This window comes from Bombus flavifrons, chromosome 10 (assembly GCF_040668555.2).
Source record: "Bombus flavifrons isolate JBK064 chromosome 10, iyBomFlav1_principal, whole genome shotgun sequence".
In the NCBI taxonomy this organism is placed as follows: Eukaryota; Metazoa; Arthropoda; class Insecta; order Hymenoptera; family Apidae; genus Bombus; species Bombus flavifrons.
The window spans coordinates 11,754,204-11,776,939 of record NC_138451.1 but is presented as its reverse complement, the minus strand read 5'-3'; the positions used below and the strand labels follow the sequence as shown (position 1 = coordinate 11,776,939).

Here is a 22,736-nt window from a genome sequence, read left to right as displayed (position 1 = left end):
TAGTGATTTATTCTTTTAAAACCTTTTATATAAATACAATACAACAGACAATTTTTTATGACATATTTTGCTTAGAATATATTTTATTTGATATACCATTTCAATGATTTTTATGATTTCAAAAATAATTTGCATAATATCCTTCATTAATAACACCATTTCTTTGCACAATTGTGAAACATTTACATTCTATTTTCACTATTACATTGAATTTTGCACACTGAGTATTATGAATATTAAATGCACATATAATTTTCTTATTACACTTATATTGAAGTAAAAGTGTTCTGTTTAACTACACAATTGTATTAAAATTGTATTTTTTATTGTCAGTTAAAGATAATAGAACGAATTAATTAAATTAATGTTGTTTATAATCAACGTTTATTTTTCTGAAATAACTGTCTTATTTATATAAGGAACATTAAAATTTTGAAGGCACATGATATTCATTTTTATTACCAAGGAACTATATCTTTGCAAAATATTTCGTCTATTCTTCTGTTAACATCTACTAAAATCTCAACATAAATTACGAAGCTCAAATTAGCTTCTATAACGATATAAAAATTTTACATTCTTTCATATTGGTATCCTACTCTAAATACTAAGTTTATTCAATAGCAAGGAAATATTTACGCGTTTAATTTTCTGTAAAAGTTACCATAGTTCTCGTTGAGAAATAGTAAAAGTAAAAAATAATTTAATAAAAAAAAGTATAGATAAATACACATCGTATATTAATTTTAGTCTATGTGAATGAATACTTTCAACTAAACAACTTATTTGAAAATAAAAGGAACACAACATAACTTATATGTATCTACGTATTAGAAATGGCATTTAACTTTCTTTCCATATAAAATACTCTTACATTTAATAACAAATTTTCTAGTTCTAAAATATACACATCGTTCTTTTCTGTTGAATTATTCTTTTGTGCGTTTTAAGATATGTCTATCATATTTTCGTCCACGTGCATGACCATAGTTTTATTTCAGTGTATAAAAAGTTATTGTGCTTAAGGTTATATTAAATATGCAATTAAGGACGATACATTTTTAGATAATTTGAAAAGAAGTTATAGTGGAAAGATGGCCATATATCACAGTTTGAAAGATTTCATAATATTATATATATTCTTCGTCGACTTTTGTAATCGTTCTCATTTAAAAAATATCAAATTTGTTCAGTCATATAATACATTTTTCTATAATATTCATTAAAATATTTAGAATTGTTTTATAAATAAAGTAAATATATTTTTATAAATAAACCAAATATATATCAAGCAATTTTTCTTTCCCGTTTGTCTTATAGAATCTAAGAATATTGCAATAACTTTTTCAGAAATTAAAATAAACTATTAGATAAAACATATGTACGTTTGTACAATGTAACATAAAATTTTCTCCTAAAAGATTAACATTTGATTAACTACAGTATGTAAGCACGTTTTATGCATATTTTTACAAATTAACTTACTCGAGATTTATAACAGACGTATTTTTAATCTAGACAATTGTTTCTTTGTTTCAATGAGTTGCTAATCTGGAATGATTTATACTTCATGACGTAGTTCTGTTTTGATATTTTTGACAATATCTTGAGTAGGCATAATAATGTATCCATTTGTTTTATCTTCTTTTCTTACTTCTTGCTGTATGTTAAGGTTGCTTGTCTCTATAACATTAGAAGGAATTTTTACAATATCTGTTCTTATATTTTCATTATACTTTTGTCTGTGATATTTTAAGTGATCAACAAATGCATATACACTACATGTTTACATATAATCTAAATACTTACGTGAATCTTCAGTAATTTGCTGATTACATATACTAGGACTAATGCTTTGACTCTTGTGATCATTCGATATATGTTTCTTCATATCGTATCGATTACTAAATAACCGTTTACATATTTTGCAGGTGAACCGGTTTTCACCTGTATGCATAGCAACATGCATTTTGAAATACCAATCTGTACTGAAGTTTTTAAGGCAATAGTCACATTTGAAAACTTTCTTTTTTCGTTTCTTTTTTACTATTTTTTTCTTTTTCCTTAATGCAGTTTTTGAATTAGTTGATAATTCAACTTTTGGCACAAGTGCTAAATGTTGAATAGATTGAGAATTCGTTATAGTTAATGATGGTGCTGTATCATCTGGCATGATACAAAACTTTGGTATACCCTGTGTTTGGTGCAGTAAGGATGGTTCTGTTATTAAGTTAGTTATAGGTACAACACGTATAGGTGTTAACAATGGTTTAGGCTGAATGGGTGTTGTGACAATTTGCGAGTGTGGCAAGAGTAATTCGTTTATTGGTATTGGATGTGTATTAGCTTGTGTTGTAAATGTAATATAATGATTTTGAGGTAAAGGAACTGTACTGGTTGTTGTTACGAATGACCTAGTTAAGGCTTCTGATACAGCTAATTGTATGGGATTAGATATACTATTTTCATTAGAACACTGTGTTTTGCCAAGGACTATACTTTGTTGTGGTAATACAATTGGTATACTGGATAAAAGTTTTCCAAAAACATTATTTACATTATTTATTTGTGAAGTAGATTGTTTTGTGGACATAGAATTTATAGTAATTGCTGTTGTTGCTGTTGTTGTTGTTGTTGTTGTTGTTGTTGTTGGTGGTTGTGGTGGTGGTGGTGGTGGTGGTGGTTGTGAAGGAGGTGGTTGTTGTTGCTGTAAGGGAACTGATTTCGGGATAATAATTAATTCTTTGTTATTTTTTAAAGTTTCCATTGCAAGGCTATACCCTGTAATAGGATCTGTATAATCATTTCTCTTCATTTTAGAAGCTTCGATTATTTGAATTTCTCGTTCTCTCATTCTTTCTTTTAATATTTTGGCACTGCTTGTTTCATTATGCCTGTATTCATTTTTCCTTATACAATTCTTGTGATATATACGAGATCTTTGTGTTTGTAACATAATACCACAAATATCACAAGCTATTGATTGATTACATCTATTTAGTCTAATTATAGCTCTGCGGCAACGATCATGATCAATGCTTAATGCATCACACATTTTATTTTCACAATGTCTTGAAACAGGTGCATCTATTTCACTTTCCTCTATGTTAATGGCTAACATAGGTGATGATCCATCACGGTCTACATATTGTTGTACTATCACATCGCATATAATATTTTCACAAGGTTCATAATGACCACAAGGTTTTCTTTCTCTTGTAACAGGAACTAATGTAATTTCTGATTTACCTTGCTTCTTGGAAGGTAAGAAATTTTTATCTTCTATATTTTCCTCTTGATTTGTCTGTAGAGGTATTACTGACAACTCTGACTGTTTTGTTCTATTTACATTTGAATCTACATTATGTATTTTGTTTGTTAAAACATTATCGTTGGAGACAGATGTTGCATTTATTTTTAAAGGTATCCTTTTAACAATAATATTTGGTTGATTGAGTAACCTTTTTACTGGATCCGATTGTAGCACCTATCGTAAAATAATAAAATGAAAATATAACGTAACAAAAATACACAAATATCGTAAACGTCAAACTTACATCAGATAGAGTAGTAGTGAAATCTGATGGACACATTCTTGATGTATTTATCGGAGTGCAAATAAGCTTCGGTAGCGAGGCATGGGCCATTTTCACTGAATAAAAATATACAATTTTGCAATCTCCTGTAAAGTACGATTAATTCCTCCCGTCGTGTAACAATTCCGTAAATATTTGAATTACAACATTGCGTCACATACGTGTATACTTTGTTTTGTAACACAGACGCGAAATTCGAAATAAGCTGCCAAACATTAAATGTTACAATTTCATGTGTGAAATGTTACGCGAAATTTTTCTAACATTCGATATAGTTGTTAGGTTATCGGTTCCTCGACAAATCACAATAGCGTACTCTAATATAGAAAGGTACATAATGTTTGGGATAGTACGATAACATTTGGCAACGAAACACTCACAAGTTTCTTAGATTATTGTCACTGACAGCGATCAATAAACGAGTAATTCAACACTCCCGCGACTCATAAATTTATGATCGCGTGAAATCGAATGTTTCATCGTGACACATTGAATATAGAGAAACTTAATTTTTTTTTATATAATGCCAATCTTGGTGCACATAATAAACATATTTTGTCCGAACGACCACGACAACGAAGAAAACGGTACGTTTAGAGTTTTCCAAGGACAATGATGTTTACAACATTATAATGAAACTTATTGACAAAATTCACTTCTTTGTAAACTACGGGTCTGCACAAACGATTCCTATTGGAGGGAAACGATACAAGGGGAAGATGCCTCTCACTCGAGATACTTTGATTTTTTGACATTTATATCTTTTTTTATGTCCATTATCTATTATCTGCTTTACGCAAATAAAAACCGAAAGTTCATTTGACAATATATAATTATTTAACTCCTTTATCTTTTATTTTTAATTGATCGAAAGATTTGAATTTTATTTGCGCCATTAATAATAGAAGCATAATTGCTCCGTACCCTTCGCATTAAAGTAGATAATAAATAGCGACATAAAACTCACTATTATCCATTCAGTGTTTCTATTTATGAATGAATACGAAATATAAACAGAATCAGATAGTAAATAGTAAATCTTTTATATCAAAAATTCTTTAGCCCATGTTATAGCGCTTGCAGGCATACACAGGTTGTGCGATTTTATTATTATAGTATAATCACCTACCTCTTTATTGGTCCGTCGTTAATGACAGATAAAACGCATGCATGGAATAAAGAATTTATTGTAACGTTACTATGCATTAGGAAATGTACAAGTTATGAGACAACGTTTAAGTAGTTACGATAACGTACATCTTGGCCCTTTAACACGTGGAACGTAACTTATCTTTGGTATTAAACGGATAATGCAACGATGTCTGTTAACTCTAGCTGCAAGTCATCTTTAGTAAACAATATCGTTTAACAAATCTAAACGTTGTATGTAAAAAAGGAAACGTACGCCTAAATATGGTAATCTTATCTATCAGTTATGGCCAAGTTTCTGTCGAAGGGCGTTATTTTCTATTTTACAGTCGTATGCCGTGCAAAACGTCTGATTGTCTTTACACTGGAGCCATACATACGACATCATTGCGTGGAAAGAAAAAGAGAAGCGATAAACGACTATAAACGATGCCCGAACGAATAATAGTCATCGAAAAGCTTTATTGAACTTAAGTTGCGGTCCCTAAAATGCTTTAATTAATACATCGAGGCGACTGTACATAGGAACTGTATAAATTAAAACATCGCAAGCGACGTACAAGCGAACAACCTTATACACGAGAAACGTACATAGCGAAAGATAGCTTTGTTGAAATAATAAATGCACAAACACGCTACAACCATATCGTTCAATAAAACCTTTTCTTCCGTCGTTTTATTTTTTTTTTTTTTTTTTTTTGGTTCTTCTTTATACAGGAGAACTTTTTTACGCTTTACAGCAGATCGAACGAGACACCGTGAAGAAGCTAAATGCTGAAGTCGCATGTATGCGTTTAAAGATAGTTCGCGAATTATAACTCAGCGAGCACGAAGGTACATTGTACAAAATGTCACTTATATCTATTACATTATAAACATATTTACATCGATCAGTCAAATAAATATTTCCTCTTAGTCTTTGCGTACTTAACGATGCTAAGTAATTAGCGATCGAACAGCAACGTCCGAATTTCTTAGTATCTTACTATAATATGCAAAGAATTCGTGCGAAAGTAAAAGAACAATCGTAGTTGCGGTGATGCATTGAACGAAATATCTCTACCATTGTACTCTAATGTACTTTTTTATCGTAGAAGAAATTCTGCCTCGTTTTCGAACACGGCGTTGAAACCCCAGCAGACACTACCGTTTAAGCTCTCTTAGCTAAATCGCGCCTAAATTTTGATTCGCATTAGAATCTCGAAGGTACGATCGCATTCGCGAAAACGGACTTTAACGACGACGCTTAGTTAGTCTTTGGAAAGAGCTACTGTTCCATAGAGTTTCTTCTTTTTTTTTTTTTTTTTTTTTATCTTTCTTGGATATGGTTTTCCTTTCGAAACTAATCTTTGTCCTCTTGAAAATTTCTTATATTCTCGAAGTTTCACAATGTTTTCTTTTTCTTCGCGTGAGACGATATTATAAAATGATAGATTTGGTCGCATCTATAATCTGCTACTTATAATAATGTACGATACGATGTTTCTGTATTACCTCTCGTTACATGTATATCACAGAGTTCAATATAATTTCTTACGCGTTCCTTTTGCGGCATCGAGCGAAACTTTTGAAAATAATTGTTGCTTATTCTGTTCATTTCGTTTTACAAAATGCTCTTAAGATAAATATCCTCGACGATCGTTAATGTTCCGCGTACATCCGAATATTACGATATAATGGATAATTTCTACAAAAAATATGAGAATTTTTAAGTAACTACTATTTACAGCGATAATATTGCGTCGGTACAACCTAATTTCAGTATTCTGACAGTAAATACAAGTTAGCGTGGCTTTCGATCAACCAATTCTTTCATTCGGTTTCCCGAACGAACAGTTGATCATTGTACTATTACGACTCCACTTCTTCGTGGCTGGTCATTTAAATAAAATAATATCGTAGAAATATTTGAACAGAAGTATTCGTAAGTTTTCATCCAATGATCGATAGACTAGAATGTTTTAAATAAATCCTACATACTTCTTTTTGATGATTGGCCACCTATTCGTCCATCCGAGCTGTCTTGCACAATTAAACCATTAGTGAAATTTTACAAGCTACAAGTTACAAGTTGCCACTACCAATAAATGCGTTTGAATAATATTAACAAGTTGCTAATGCAACGAATGAAATTTTCCAAATAAATCTGACAAGTCAAAGATCACACGGGAAAACATGATAAGCCTGTTTTAACATCACTTGGTGGTATTTTAACACGACTTAGAAAGACCATATCATTACATATTGTCTCTTAAAGGTAACGAAAAAAACTAACAAGTTTTGTACAAAATCAACCGAAAAACTAATGTAATGACAAATAATATTTTTAACATATTCCAGAATCGACACATACAATCTCTAAATGAAAAAAAGACAGTTTAGGTAATATAGGATTAGTCGTGATAACATACAGATTTCCTATAGATTTATCATGTTTGTTCTCTGTAGTCTTCAATTACAAAATATCTGATTATCTTATTCGCTGGAGAATTATAAAACGATACAAGATAAGTTTACATCCTATAACGTGTGACTTGTCAATTTACTAATATCATTAGTCGGTATATTACTGTGCAAGTGTGCTCTGATCGCTTATTTCTTAACACCCGAAGTTTCAGTCTTGCCGACTGTACGTTGTGTTTTATGTACATTGGGTATCGTTCTTGGCGCGTTAACGTTCTTATTTGCCTCGAACTTCTGTTGAAGGGAGGCCACATTCGATTTACTGCTCGCTGCTCTTTGCACCGGGTTCGTCTTCGCCCCTGAATCTTTCGTCTCCGTCTTCTGACTCGGCTTTGATTGTGCGCTTTTGGTAGCCGATTCCTTAGCGGATAACGATTTAGTCACGCTCGTGTTACCAGTTGGAGACTTCTTTTTCTCCGCGAGACTAGTTCCTTTGGACGCAATGTTCAATGGCTTAATCGGGGTGGCGGGTGCTTTCGTAGTACTGCCTCGTGACAATGTCGGCGTTTTCTGAACGTTTTTCGACTGAAAGTTAAGCTTTGCATTGTTTCCTACAACGTCCGGCGACTTTGTACTGATTTGATTAGAATTTGAACAGCTCGACACTAAGTCCGGACTGTTAAACTTTCCCCCGTTATCCTTAGGACTACAAGGCACAGTTTTCAGAGATAATCTATTAACGTTCGTGTGAGAATCCTGCTTCTCTAGGCTACCGTTTGGCTGATTCGCATTGCCACCCTTCGTATCCGAATTTTGCCCGGTTGAGTCCACGCTCGCATTCGAACCATGCTTCTTTAAACTACTGTCAGAATACTGTTTAGACTTGGACGCGGTGTCCAGAGCTTGTCTGGCGCCGGAGTTCGCGTCCTTCGTGATCGAGCCTTTCGCGATGTTCGGCGGAGTCTTCGTTCTTCCAAGAGGCGGTTTCAACGGCTCTTTGCTGTCGTTTGTCCCTTCGTCGCTTTTCGAGTGAGTAACAGTTCGTTGAGTCGGTCGACTCTTCATCGACGTGATCGGTTTTCGAGGCCCCGCGTCCTCCGCTGTGCCTTTCATCCCCAGTTCCTTCGATATCTCGTCGTTTAGATTCGGATTCGCTGGATTCAGCGACGACAGTTTCCCTTTGTTGGACTTGTTAGCGTCGGCAATTTTCTCAGGCTCCTGTTGCGGCACGTTTAACGCTGATGGATTCAGGTAACCCGAGCTCGTCGTGGAACTGGACGAGTTAAACTTTCCAGACGCGGAATTGGAATAAATGCTGCCCGGCGATTTGTAGTGACTCGAGTTCATGTAAGTGCCGAGAGAATTGTTGTAACCCAAGTCCTCGGTATTTTTCGACGCACCCTCGTTCTCTTGCGCCTTTCTGGCTAAAGTAGCGGTGGAATATATGGAATCAAAGTTTCTGTTCGATATCTCCGACACGATCTCCGATAACAGGCCCATCGTTTCCAATCCGCCGGAATTGGCCGTGGGATCGACGCGTTTCGGTAATTTGTATTCGTTGTCGATCTGCTTCTCCGATTCCATGTTCTTCCTGCTCTTCTCAGGCAGAGTCTCCTCTATGACCGCGTATATATTGTCGTTGGAGGGTGACTCTTCTGTTATTTTGGTCAGCGACGACTCGCTGACGAGGTTCATGCAATCGTCGTACGCGTTGTCCACGACCTTCTGCGGGTTCTTCACTTGCGGTGTCTGATATCCAGGCAGTCCCGGGATCTTCCCACTTTCGTTCATTTTGTCCGTCGTTGTAGGAATAGGAGGTCCCGGTGGAGGAGCCGTAGGCCTTGTGCTCGCAGGGATGCTGGTGGGTCTTTTAACCGGTGTCGTCTGTCGCATCGATCCGAACGTCTGAATCGCAGGTCTCGGGGTGATCTTGCTGTCTCTCATGGACTGGGCGCGCAACACGACGTTCTTTTTCTCTGCATCGGCCGCGGAGATCACAGGAATCGCCGGTGTAGGAATTTCAATCTCTTTCTGAGGGATGGGATTGGAAATCTCCAAGTTTCTCAAAATTTCTTTATCTATCACTTTGTTCGCTTTATGATGGTGTATTCTGGGCAGAGAATTCGTTGTCTTCTCGTCCTTCTGTGACATCTGCAGGCTACCTTTCATGATCCCAGAATTGGGTCGAAGCATCGAGGCGATTCTATTTAAAGTGCTGCCCTTCTCTGGCTTCTTTTCAGCCTCCGGCACCAGTAAATTGGTTAAAGGTGTACTGCTTGGTCTCTGTGGCTTTTGAATGTCAGCGGAGATCGGCGGAGCCGGTGCTGGTCTCGTTGGACCGTCTATAGTAGACTTGTTAGAAATTTTAGGAGCCACTAGCTCCACCGACGTGCACGTAGTTGCAGCCAATACCGGGCTGCTGATCAGAGGACGAGCTGTACATCCTGGATTCAGTGGAGGCAGAATTGGTGCGGTCGACTGCACCTCGTTGAAACTGGTTGTGGAACTGAGCAGCGAACTGCGCGCTGGATTGCACTTGGGAACTGTCTTGATGTTAGTCTTAATAGCTACAGTTGGAATCGTGGGCGGAGGAGGTGCTGGCTTAGTCGGCTCGGGGCTCTTCGGTTGATTTTTTATCGGCGTGATCGTGAAACCTTTGAACTGGCCGAACAAATTATTGTTGTAACGCTCGTCGGTATCCGCTTTCGGCAACAAACTCGCGCACGCTGGATCCTGACTGAGACTAGAATCGATCGTTTCGATGTTACGAGGCAAGGGACTGGAACGATCGATCGTTTTGATGGACAGTCCGTTGTGGCCACGATCGGTCCTGAAATTTTAAGCACAATCGTAAGCTGGAGGGAATCGAGGTGTTTAAAGCACATGCTACAGCAACCAAACCAAGGTTCCGATTTCTTAGAAATTTCGTAGCCTGATCGCGGAACGATGCAATCAACACATGCAGCTTTAGAGAAGGAAACAAACTCGTGCGCAACAAACGCAGTCATTCGGATCCAGAAATCTTTCGAACGCATGCAAACCGCGAGAAAGTTGCAGGGAAAGTTAGTCAAAGATTAAAGTGTTAGTAGCAAGCCCTCTGGAGGAAGGAAATTCTTGATTACATAAGAAAATTCTGTAGATTTTGTATGAAACACTACGTTTATTCAATAAACTTATACAATTGATCCGTTTCAAGTATGAGCAATTTCGATACGAGGACGACGAGGGAAGAGTATTTTAAGTCATACTTTCTGCTTTTTACAGGAGAGCCATTTTTTAAGATTCATTGCATTCTCCAATCAACCCACAGCCTATCTTTTTTCCTCGTTTTTCGAGTAGATATGTGTTCGTCTTTAAATGTAATATTTTCTTTAGATATGCTCTCGAATTTCTTTTCTTTTTTTACAAAATTTCCTATATTTATTACCTCGTCTTGAAAGTCTTGTGTCTTTACAGTCGACAGATGTTCCATCTCAGTTATATGCATCACGTTCAAATATTATCTTTCAGTTGTCAAGCGACGTGAAAATCAGAAAGTCAACGAAAAACAGCTTCTCGTGTTTCCCCCGTGTGATTTTTATTTTTAGGATATTGAAAATATACCTAAATGATTCGAATGATTTTTAAGAAGTAATCAAACGTCGAGCTCTGTTATATGTAAGTTATTCAATCGGGAGTCGTTATGAATGTTGAGTCACCCCGTTAATACTGATTTATCGACTCCATTGTAAGCGAGCCGTTCAGTAATCTTAAAATGCAAAAGCCATCGAAGAGAAACTCACACATGCTCATGCTCGTATAACATTCATTTTCTATGCATGCTCTAAGTCACGGTTCTCGACTTTTCCCTGGAACGTGTTTTTTCCATTCGTCAAGGTATCAATCGAATAAATAATTAGGCCAACGACCAGCCATAGATCCTTATTCACGTTGATCGAGTCAGTAGAGAGCCGTTTTCGTTCTATTTTATTATCACCCAGTTTTTGGTAATACTACCACATGACGTAATTAAAATGCGTCCTTTAAATGCATTTACATATAATAGTTGAAAATTATATTACGTCATATATACTTTTATTTATTAACTTATATATATATATATATATCATATATGCTTGAGCATGAAATAACGATAGTAAGCGAAGATTACAGAAAAGAAAAACACGATAAGTATACTTTTCTGATTTTCTGATTTCTACGTTACCTTGTGATAATGAATAATTGAAAATGAAATCGATCTTATTAGATTCAAAGATGTACGTGCAAGGAATATCTTAAAATAACTGTGAAACTGACCAAAAGTTTTATGAAAATCAGACATCTAATTAGTCAGGCAAATAATATTTTAAATATTTTAATGTCTTTGATATTTGAATAGTATAAGGAGCAATATTATCTAAATTTTGAAGAGTACGAGAAACCGCATGGAAAAATGTCTAATTGGAAAACCAAAGGAAAAGATAAATTGGTATTGTTTGACGACATTCTTGACTTATCGTGTTCTTTCTCTATAGTCTCCAAATGAATAAATAAATCACTTACACGCGAAATATCTATTCGCTTCGATATTTACGTTACAAATAAAAAAATTATATCCTTTCGTTCGACTATATTATTTATAAAAATATAATTGGAATAACGTTTAAAAGGTGCACAGCAAACGTGCTACGGCAGGACTTTCTCTTACGAGTTGCGCGGTGCCCGGAGATTCGACAAATTAAATACATGAATCCTTAAAGGAAGAAGCTCTGCGAGTAGAATAGAGTATTCGTTGTTCGTCACAACAGAACTGTTACAACATAAAAATCACAGCGTACTTCTTAAAGTCGTTTTGACAACGATAAGAATTAAATTGCATTAACCGCCACCGCTATTCTCAACCCTGTACTGCATAATGCAAAGGTCATAGCTTTTATGAGAAAATTTTGCTGCGACCTTCGCACTAAAAAATATATATTCTATACTATGCGTGGATATAGTAAAGTGGAAAAAAAACAAAAAAAGAAAATAAAGGGACATATCTACGTAATAAGGTTTGAGAAAATTTGAAAGAAGATTTTCAACGGGTGTCCGCAAGATATAGGAAAAAGATCAAATCTTTGGCTTTAAACTTTGTGCTGGGGCCGGTGGGGGTGGCGGTTTTTTGTTATAGAAGGGTGCAGGTGCCTTCGAGTATGGTTTCCCATCGGGCAGCAACGGTTCACCTGTCTTTGGCGTAACGCCAACACTACCACTTGAGCTTTCGTTTAAATGCTCGAACTTTACTTCCGTTTTAAGCGTGAGCCCTTTGATATTCTTCGTGGGCTTTTTCTGCATTTGCTGAATACGTTCCGCTATTTTCGTGCCTAATTCCGTCCTAATGGAATTTTTCCTTGCCTGACCTTCTACAGACGAAGGCTGAGCAGATTGATCGGATTCAGAGATGTCAGGTTTCTTATTACTCACACTCTGATCCATATTGCTAAGCAACATCGACTTTCTCTTCGCGATGCTGTTGCTGCAGTTAATAGCGTCTGGGTTAGTAGTTGATATCAGATCGGTTTTAGTTATCTGAAGCTTCTCTTTCGGCGGCAGAGTGTCGCTGATCGTAAATATTCTATCTGAGTTACGAGAATTCTCTCGTCGAGGCGAAAAGAAAATGACCACCCTTTCGTAAAAGTTTTTACCGAGCCTGTGACTCGAATTCGCCCTGCGAGCACCGCGCGACGAAAAGGCATGCGGTTTGCATTTCTCTGTAACACGGTCGAGACTAGATACGTACGTTGACATCATGCTCTTCTTCCAGTGCTGGCCAGGATTTCTCATGTACCAAATACCGAACGAGGACAGAGCGATCATCGGTACGATCCCCAAAAAGATAATGTACAGGGCCATTATGAAGTCGTTCCTCGCTGTAACAAATACACGATACGAAACAAATTAGTTTTCATGGTCGATAAGGTAAGGTCGATGATATTGTACTCGGTTGCGATAAATTGAATAAAATTGATTCACCGTTCGGATCCTCCGCCGGACCGCTGTCCTCGGAGCCGCCCACGCCAGGTTGGGTGCAATCAGGTGGCCGGAAGCCACGATTGCAATGACAATGGCCGAGACTATTGCACACTCCGTTGCCTCCGCAATTATTAGGACATGCTTTCCCTCCGGATACGGAAGCACGCAAATCGGCTACCGGCATACATTTCTGATTCACGCACATCTAAATCGAAATCACGAAATTTCAGCGTTACAATTCACGTTGGAAAATATTTTATAGTAGAGTCTTCGGTAGCCGAATTTTCACTACGCTTCAATATTCCAATCTTCTGCTATTCAAACTTTCTTTTATCTGAACTGACTATCTGCTAGTAACAGACATCATTTTGCAATGCTCTTGTAACTACAAGTATTGTTATTACATGTATGAGACGTGTTCTTATATATGAGAAATAGAACAAGTCACATCTTTTCTCTTTTGTAGGAGACTAATTTTTGAATACAATACATCGTCAGTTGGTTTCATATTATAAAAATTGTTCTTTGATGTAGGGCTCAAGTATATATGTCTTTACTGTCTATACATCCCTAAATATTTTGAAGGTATTCATTTTCATAATATTAGTTATTCTGTTACTTTTATATAAAATTGCTTGTCGTATTATAAGTTCTCTATTACCTTTCCAGGTGCACACTTTGCGCCATCTGGAGAGAGACCAGGATCCACCTGATTCAATCCTAGGTCCACGATAGCCGAACGACAGGGTATGATTTTCCCTCCGGTGTTGATAAACGAATGGCTGAGAATCGCCACGGATTCCATACCGAATTCTAGTCTTTCGTTCAGGTGCTTACAATGTAGCATTCCACACAAAAGATTTCTAAAATAAAGGAGAAACCAAGTTTCATTATTACCGATACGGTCCATACTCTCTTCCTCTTACTTACAGACATTCTATAGAGATATCTTATTTATTTCGTTTCGAGACGCAAGAAAAGCATAGTCCTATTATGTTCTTTTCTTCCTTTTTCCTACCACTTGTGTTTTAAAAGAGAACGGACCTCGCTTTTCTTCCATCTCCAAACGAAATAAATAAGACATTTTAACGAAGAACGTAACATAATTCTAGGAAAAACTGGAGGAAAGAAAAATCAACTTGTCTTACTCGTCGGTACACTTGACGTAGCTAGACTCGATTCGATTGTAGCCACAATTGCCATGCTTCGTGCCTTTATTGTTCATGTCATAGCACTGTGCGTCGGAAGAGGTTCCAGTAGGTCCCCATAGCAGCTTACATTGGTCATTATGAGTTCTGCAAGAGCCCTGGTAGCAGAACGCTTTTCCCATGCTGCATGGTTCACCGTCCATCTTAAACACGTCCACGGGACAATATTCGCTCTGGCCAGTGCAATATTCCGGCAAATCGCATTCGTGCTCGGCGCTTCTGCACTCGGTGCCCGCTGATTTCGGTCTGCAAGTTTTTAAATCGCAACATTCGCCGGTGGCGCAACTCGCGTTACTATGCAACATGCAGGTGGTCACGTTGCAACAGGGATTGTCGCAGTTCTCTTTCAGGCCACAGTCGCACTGTTCCCCGGGTTCCACGAACCCGTTACCACAAATCGGGCTATCGAACAGCTTCTGCGGTTTGTTCCTCAAACAATAATCCATTCCGTGCTCGAACGCCAGAGCCAGATGCTCCAGAGAACAAGTGGACCAGTGCGTTGGTCCCGACGAGCCGCTCGACGATGCCATGATGCATCTGTAATCAGATGCAATCGAGCGTGTTTAGACCCCGATGTTACTCTAGCGAAAATGACGGTAATCGTAATGACGCCATCCTGCGAATGCAGATCGATGGCCTTGTTTCACAGAGGACCGACGAAAGACCGTGGGATCACGAGATTCGAACGCCAACTATACCATACTCATTGCCTCATTCACTCGTTTCTTTTTATTTAAATTTTTCTATCGCTGTTAAGATCCATTGGCGTGATTGCCACCACGTTACTCGCTCTAACGTATAGTTCGCGAAATAAAAGAAAATTGGCCACGTTTCAACATACGAGCTATTGGTCAACTGCGTCGATTGAAAAGTACAGAGAGCGATGTTACGAACGGTGTTGCGAACACTTGAAAATTTACTTTGGAATTTACTATTATTTGTGTCGTTTGAAGAGCAGGTCGTTTGTTTCTCGAAAACGAAAGAGAATTTCATTCCGATCGTGTATTCGTTCGATGAAACTAAAGAAATAAAAAGCCAAGTTGCGGCTTCTGAATTCAAAGAACAAGGAGAAGACAACTCTTCTTGCGGAGCGATAACAGGCTGTTTATGTTGGCTGTCGATGTTTATGTTTCGTAGGAAATTTAAAACTACAAGAATACGTGGAACGTAAGTCGACGGTATGCAAAAATATACAAAGTAGATTTTTAAACAAAACCAAGCGGTAAATAACAATCGACATGAACTCACTTTTCTTCGGGACACTCGCAATCAGCCGAGTCGTGTTCCATACCGAAATTGTGACCCATTTCATGAGCGACAGTAGCTGCTACTAATCCCACGACGTTCGAGTGATCCATCGAGACACCACCGGAGAATTCGTACGTACATATTGGTCCCTTAAGCGCTTTTCCAACCACGCCTCCTTCGAAAGTGATTCGGCTAAAAATATATTTTATATTTTTACAAATATATGATACGCGCGCACAGCTTGTGTCTTATTCTATATTTTTGACAGCAGCTTTCGAAGCACGTCGTTAGAAAATATTTTCGTTTCTGGCTTACGTCAACAGCTGGGCGTTATCGTTCGGCATGTCCTGGACCAGCTTCTCCCTCCTGTACCGAAGGAAATTCGAGAGGGTGGTATCCCCGTTTGGAGACAGCGTTATTTCATCCGCGTCGGACCAAACTTGCACCCCGACTAACGCGATGAATATGTTCAGTGGCATGTACAACTGAAACACGATGGATTCTCCTTTTATAATCGACACATTATTTTAGTGAAAATCCATACTATCGCCTGATAATGTTCATCTATTCGTTTAAGAAATTCAAATATTCAAAAAGGCTGTACTAACTGCATTGATAATGTTCGCGATATCCTTGCAATGTTGATAAACTTTGTCCACGTTCTCGTCGAGAGCAATGTATTCCTTTTTATCGATTACGAGGACCAACTCTACGTATCGGGAATGCCTGTTAGCGTTGTAGGGTCCTCGAATCGCTTCAGCCGCTCTCTTGTGCTGGAAGAAAAAAATTCAATTCGAGATATTAAACGAGAGTACAACGATTCAGCCGATCTTGCAGCTGCAATCCTTCCAATCTTTTATCCTCCAATCGAGCTTTTATTCGCTTCTATCGAGAGAAGGATCTTCAATGTTTTAAGGATACAATCGACACAAAGTGACGTATCTTCGGAAATTTTCTAACGAAGAGAAATACGATTTGGTAAGAAACAGAAAAGACTCATTCGCAATGATGGTACAAACATCGAGCGTCTAACAGTTAAACTACGCTGTTCTAAGTATTGGAACATCGTTGGTTACATCTATTGACAAACTTTAACAAATTATATTTTATTTACTATTTTACACGTTACAAGCTATGATGGTGGATTTACAATAAAATGAATAGAAAATAAAAACAGCGAAAACCGTTGATATCAGTAAGTGTCCTAACGATTTATGATCGCCAATAAAGCTACAAAAAAAAGCAAAAAAAAAAAAGTAAGAAAGAAAAACAACAGAGAAGAAGAAGAAGAATCAATTCGACACGAGTGTGCTAATATCAAGAGTATTCACGAATGTTTGGCAGTTGTAAAAAAAAACAAAGTAATCCTATGATTAGAACAACAGAACTTAGAACGACATATCTTACCCTCGTGGCTCTGTTGACGATCCCGCGGTGTTCATAGCCGAGAACATGGTGCGGCGTTCCTTCGTAACCTGTACCGAACAAAAAACTAAGATCATCGTCTCGGTCGGATTCTCGGTAAAGTTAAGGACAAAGAGAGGAGGGAGCCGGCAGAATCTTGCTCCTACATTCGTTAAGACAGTTAAGGAGAGACCAGTCTTAGCGAGACAGGTCCTCCAGGCCAGGAAAGGAGCGCGTGCGCTGCAACGAACCAGGCTGACGTAGGTCTAGATCGAACCGGTCTCATCATCCATGAGACTTCCTATCGAGAGCTAGGAAGGACAAGCATCGAAGGATACGAGGATATGGTATGGAGGAAGTTTAAGATATCCGTGTTACGAATTCGCGAAATTCTCGCAAGGTTCCTTGTCGTTGATCAGCGACGAGCTGAAATATATCGTGAACAGGCTCAAACCAGGCTACTTGGAAAGTGTCGTAATATCGATGTTTTGGATTTTAAAACGGTTAGGAAGAACCTTTACTCCGAATGACTGTTATGTAGAACCGAAATGTCCAACATATTGTCTGTTCGGTGACGTATGTGACGTACACGTACACTACCCGTGCGTAAGTATTTGTACACTTGGTGGAACTCGATCAAAGCGTTCACGTTTCTCTTACATTTTCGACGTTACGATAGAAGAATGTTTTGCTATTGTCGATTCTATTTCTTGCCCCAAGTAGGATCAAACGTTCAGCTAAATTGAAACTGAGACAGGGGATGTACCTGCGTCGATAGAATATTCCATAGTTATCTCTGATAAATAGCTGAAATTGATTTATGAAATTTATTATTAATTTACAAAAAGCTTTATAAACTTTTGGAGCGTGATTGGAAATACACGTTCCAAAAGATTCTAAGATCTTTTAACACTGGATAGACGCTTCGAGTCATTTAACTTTAAGGCGTTTCCGTACGAGCGACTTTCATCCACCTTCGATTATAGCTTCTTTGTTTAAAGTAATTAACGTCAACTACTTTGTTTGGCATTATTGACCAACTACGTATCGTTGCCTGAGGTAAGACCAGAGGCGATGGTTAGATTAGACAGCTTTATTCGAAGTGAGCTTTAAACATTTCCTGTTATTTGAGAACGTACAAATACTTATACACGTGCGGTAGCATATATATGTGTGTGTGTGTGTTTATACACGTACATGCATCCCTAATAGTTTGCCAGGTTTGTCCTCTTTTCTCTAGAAGTGTCTTAGTACTTGGGAACGGGAATGCACATAATGGACATGGATTTCATCATTCGCCTACCATCCATCATTTTCGTCTACCATTAAAATTGCATTAAGATAGCGATAATTACCACAAGTATGATTGGCAACCAAATCGCTGTGCTTGTAGACGTAATGCTGCGAGTCCAAGGATTCTTGTTCCGGGTGGATGTGGTGCAGGTTCTCGCCATCGAAAACGACACCACGCAACCCTCTGCACGTAGACACCGCTACCCAAGAACCAGGAACGTCACGAACGCTACCTTGATAGTGGCATAGTTCCTGCGAATTTCAATGGAACGTCGATTTCGTTAGTGTCGGACCTCGTCGATCGTCCGCGACTGTTCAAATTGTGGAATTTGCACGAACGGCCCAGAGTTAGCTGGCAACTTCCGGCTACCGTTTACAAAGGATCGTCGCGATAAAAAGATCTGCCATGCAAATGCGAACGGATGAGAATTTCAGTCAAAGTTTTGTCAACGACGACGGGGAAGAGGCTGGGACTAGAAAGGGGACGAAGAAAGGAATGGAAGTTGACGCGGGCGTTACATTTTAGCGATGCAGGAAGTAAAGGCGAAAAGTTAGACCGCCGCCTAAGAAGGATTCTCATTCGTCGGTCCGGACGAATATCCCGGACGTGCAGTGTTCAGCCGTGCGTCCGACCGGTACAAATATAGTTGGCCCAGATTCCCATTGGACCAGACATTTTTTCCTTTTCCTTTTGTATCTCCACTTTCCAAACAGGAATTCGCCGCGCGCGCGCGATTCCAAGAGCAAGCGTCATCGGGAACATGCCTCTCGCGGAAAAGTGATTTATCGGGCGATTATCATGAAATTATCGAGCTGTTACCGTGCAAAAGCATCCGGATGTTTGCCTATTTCCGACCAGTCGTATTTCAATTACAAAATAGCGCAGATAATGTAATTGCGATGATTTTACTTTTTATAATCGTCACAGCTACGAGTAACAGCGTTAATTGGTTTTCGAAAATCCACATGGAATAATAAAAGTGGCGTGCGCGACTGCCAGGCCAGAGAATTATTTTCTCGCTCGATAAATTCTTTATCCTCGGATTTTTTCATTTTTTCATTGTATCGTAAGTCGGATTAAGAAGCGTCCGCACGATCAGTGATATTTAAATGTACATCCGCTATGAATGTGGTACTGCATATAATAAATAGTCACATGTATCGTCGCTACGTTTTTTAAAAGACAATTTAGGTTCACGGTACGCTGCTGATTTCACAATACAAAGACCGCAGGTGTAGCTTCCAAATACCAATTTATCCTTCGCTCGTACACGTCGGAAATACACGTACACTGGTCCTTTAATTTACGCGGCGCTTCATTTACGCCGGTCTTTTCTTTACGCGGCAGTTTTTACGCGAGATCTTAATTTACGCGGCTAGTCGCGTCAGTGCCGTATGCGGTAAGGATAAAAGTACATTACGTTGCGCTATCTTTTCTTTCGCGCTGACGGACGTTATTTACAGGATTTTCATTCGCGTAAAACGAATCCATGTGGAACGGATACTGCGCGTAAATTGAGAGGCGGGTGTACTATTGCTAAAAATCGATCAAAGCCTCTAGATTCTTACGTAGAGCAGCGTAGGTTGACTCGCGTCTCCTCTCTCTCGAGGGAAAACCTGAATTTCTGAAAAGCGAAATTTTATCCAGTGCAAACGTAATTTCACCAAAGTTTCTTTTTGCAACGCGAGAGGGGGTGGAGAAGCGAGACAAGAACAAAGGGCTATAATTACTGATGTTTCGAGTGCGAAACCTCTGAAGAGCGTTCTAACTAGTTGAATTCGCAGAATTTCCCCCATTTAAACGACCGAAATTAGCTCGTCCGTTTGGCCGCGACTGCGAGGGCAAATAAAACCATAGAGTGCAAGAGAGAGACAGAGAGAGACAGAGGCAACTGGACGTGCCAATTCATTTATTCAATTGCATAAAACGTGGAACGGACGAAAACACGGAGCGCAACGAACTCGACGATACGCGGCCGACCGATGTTTTATTCTCGTTCATTAACCGTAAATAACGTGGCACGGTAAAAAATTTATATCAATGTCGGGTGTTTGAATCGTTAAAAAATGTCGACAGCCATTTTTCTTCCTTTCCGCGCATCGTATATCGAGGAAAGGCCGTTATTTTCCTCGCGTGATTCACGAGGCGAACGCGATCCTAACGGAACTGGCAGAGTTACGGCTCTCTTCGAAATGAACGAATAGGAAACTTACCTCGAGAAAACTTTCTTTTTACGATTTTTGGTAATGCGCCGTTTGCGCACCAGAAACCGTCATAAAAGCAACCAAACGATTTTAATCGATCTTTCTAACGAAATATCCTATTTTAGACAAACGCTTTTTACACTCAGGCAATGGCCACGGTGGATGTTCGTCGACGAGATCGATCGTATCAAAGGCCGACGGATCAATCGTAGATTTTTACGCATTCGTGCAAAATCCGAAGAAGAGAAAGTGCATACGACATACGACAAAACTATATCACATACCTACAGTAGAATATTCGTTGCGGTTTCTAATAAGTAAAACGAATCTTTAACTTCTATCTCTTTTATTGCGCCCATAAAAATATAAATTTCCACGCGCTTCACCGATAAACGATAAAAAGGTTGATTTCATATGGAAACATCTTAAAATATAGCATCGTCCCGAGCTGTCCCTGAACGAACACGATTATCGAGTAGACAGCTCCGTCGTGAAGATTAGTCAAATGTTTAATGTTTAAAGAAAGAACAAGCGTGAGCGATGTTCGGGTTCGCTTATGTCGTGCACGCTACTCGTCAACGTTATTTAAGAGTGATCGATACTCTCGAAACCGTGTCCGTCTATAGCAGGGCGTCCCGTATAGTTGGACAGTGAGTCAGCGTTATCGATTCCAACATTCTTTGCACCTGTATACTTGGCCAACGATCTCGTTTCCAGCAACGTTCCTTGAAATTCGGTTGTACATAGTTCGCCCTTAATTATCTCTTCGAATGCTCTCGAGCTGATTCAACGTATCGAAGAGCCGATTAATCGTGTCTGCTTTCCATTCGACAGAAACTACTTTTTGCGGATGAATGGAAGCTCAATCTGTGATTCGCAAGCTCCAACGGGATACTTCTCGAGATTCTGCTTAGTTTTACCATGTCACGTATATCGCAAATTGTTTTTAGTTGTCCAAAAGTTATTACTTGTATATAACGATTACTTGATTCGTCTGATTTATTTTATTTGGTCTATGATGTTTATTTGATTTATTATAATTATCATTATATAATATCCAAGGATATTATATATGTTCCCTGTGGTTCAGCTGGCTCGGATATTGTCGAAAGTACGTGCAGCCTGATAACATCAGCCGTGCAATTATCCTCGAGCACCACATTAACCGATTTCGAGATAAGAATTCGGGATGTTTAGCGAAATAATGGGAACGCGAAATATATGACACGGTAGTGTACACGAAGCAAATTGCAAAGATACAGATGCTGAAGTGGAAGGCAAAGAAAAGGAACACGAATCAACGTAGCAATTAGATGAACTCCGTTATTACATTTCACGCCTTTCAAGTTTAATAATAAAAATAAAGAATAAAAAAAAAAAGACTGGAAGATATTAAAAGTGTTCGGTGAAGCTACGATGATCTGCAACTGTATAGAAAAGCGTGAAACATAGGAGAACTACACTTACCACTTTCGAGGGTGTGTGCACCACGTACGTGCCTCGATGCTGATGACGCTGCTGATATCCAACCGGTACCAGATCGGTGTTCAATCTCAGGTCTAGGACGCGTTGCACACCGTCTAGTTCGAAAGCCACCGTCAGCACGTCAGCGTGTTCGATATCCTGGAAGCAAAGCGGCAAGGACAAGTTAGCGTAATAGCGGAGCGCATTTTCCTATCGCGAAACCGCGCGTTTCCGCGCGAACACGCGATAAAACTTCTTCGAATCGGTATTCGAACGCATTATAATCGCTTCAAAGTTCGACATTATGCACCTGTTGCGCGGCACGACGTCGAGAGCTACCGGGATCGAGATAAAAGAAGAAACACATCGCGATCGCGTGGAAATGGAATCCGCCGGAAAACCGAGCCAACGGGCCAATTAGCTTCGATCGCTGACCGACCGGTTTACCTAGCCGGAAAATACTTTCCCCCGTTAACGATCTCTAGATTCAACGATCCGACGATAAAAAGCTATTATTTCGACGTTGCATGCGCCACTTTGCTTTCTAAAAGCCAGATTTCCCCGGCCTATACAACAAAGAGCGCGATTCGCCACGTAACGCCACATCTTGCATAAATTACTATTTCTTGTTATTAACATTTTCCGTTATTTATATTTGTAACAGAAACAGTTCGCGTAATTGATGCTAATTTAGGCAATTTTTTCAAACCGTGAGACTTCCTCTCTTGGCACGCGAGAATATAACACAGAGCTTCCTATATCCGATCTAACG

At 38.8% G+C, this 22,736-nt stretch overlaps 2 protein-coding genes across 3 annotated transcripts in view; both read right to left on the bottom strand.

Moving 5' to 3' along the window:
* Positions 1-2: 2 nt before the first annotated feature.
* LOC138184256 (uncharacterized) lies at positions 3-5,269 on the bottom strand. Of its 2 annotated transcripts, XR_011174297.1 has the most exons (4): positions 3,558-5,269; positions 1,810-3,487; positions 1,486-1,683; positions 3-1,414 (listed from the first exon to the last, which is right to left on the bottom strand). XR_011174297.1 is itself a non-coding variant. In XM_069122061.1 (3 exons), the coding sequence occupies exons 1-3, from the start codon at positions 3,645-3,647 to the stop codon at positions 1,562-1,564; spliced, it is 1,890 nt and encodes a 629-aa protein (XP_068978162.1). In that variant the 5' UTR covers positions 3,648-5,269; the 3' UTR covers positions 3-1,561. The 2 variants fall into 2 exon arrangements, 1 of the variants encoding a protein (XP_068978162.1); XM_069122061.1 differs by having other exon boundaries at positions 3-1,683.
* A 150-nt stretch (positions 5,270-5,419) lies between these two features.
* Meltrin (disintegrin and metalloproteinase domain-containing protein meltrin) overlaps positions 5,420-22,736 on the bottom strand; it is a 72,153-nt gene continuing 54,836 nt past the window's right edge. Inside the window, exons 3-13 of the mRNA XM_069122056.1 lie at positions 21,968-22,123; positions 18,358-18,547; positions 17,006-17,073; positions 16,207-16,371; positions 15,914-16,083; positions 15,599-15,790; positions 14,291-14,887; positions 13,804-14,005; positions 13,143-13,347; positions 12,910-13,039; positions 5,420-9,978 (exon numbers count right to left, since the gene is read on the bottom strand). Of these exons, the coding sequence (XP_068978157.1) occupies positions 7,338-9,978; positions 12,910-13,039; positions 13,143-13,347; positions 13,804-14,005; positions 14,291-14,887; positions 15,599-15,790; positions 15,914-16,083; positions 16,207-16,371; positions 17,006-17,073; positions 18,358-18,547; positions 21,968-22,123 (4,716 nt within the window). The 3' untranslated portion in view covers positions 5,420-7,337. The remainder of the gene's footprint in view (positions 9,979-12,909; positions 13,040-13,142; positions 13,348-13,803; positions 14,006-14,290; positions 14,888-15,598; positions 15,791-15,913; positions 16,084-16,206; positions 16,372-17,005; positions 17,074-18,357; positions 18,548-21,967; positions 22,124-22,736) is intronic.

Bases quoted from the DNA above. Each gene is read 5' to 3' on its own strand.
- LOC138184256 (XM_069122061.1), bottom strand. From the start codon at position 3,647: ATGGCCCATGCCTCGCTACCGAAGCTTATTTGCACTCCGATAAATACA. The intron at 3,488-3,557 runs GTAAGTTTGACG...ATTTTACGATAG, and splicing joins TCACTACTACTCTATCTGAT to GTGCTACAATCGGATCCAGT. The intron at 1,684-1,809 runs GTAAGTATTTAG...CTAATGTTATAG, and splicing joins GCAAATTACTGAAGATTCAC to AGACAAGCAACCTTAACATA.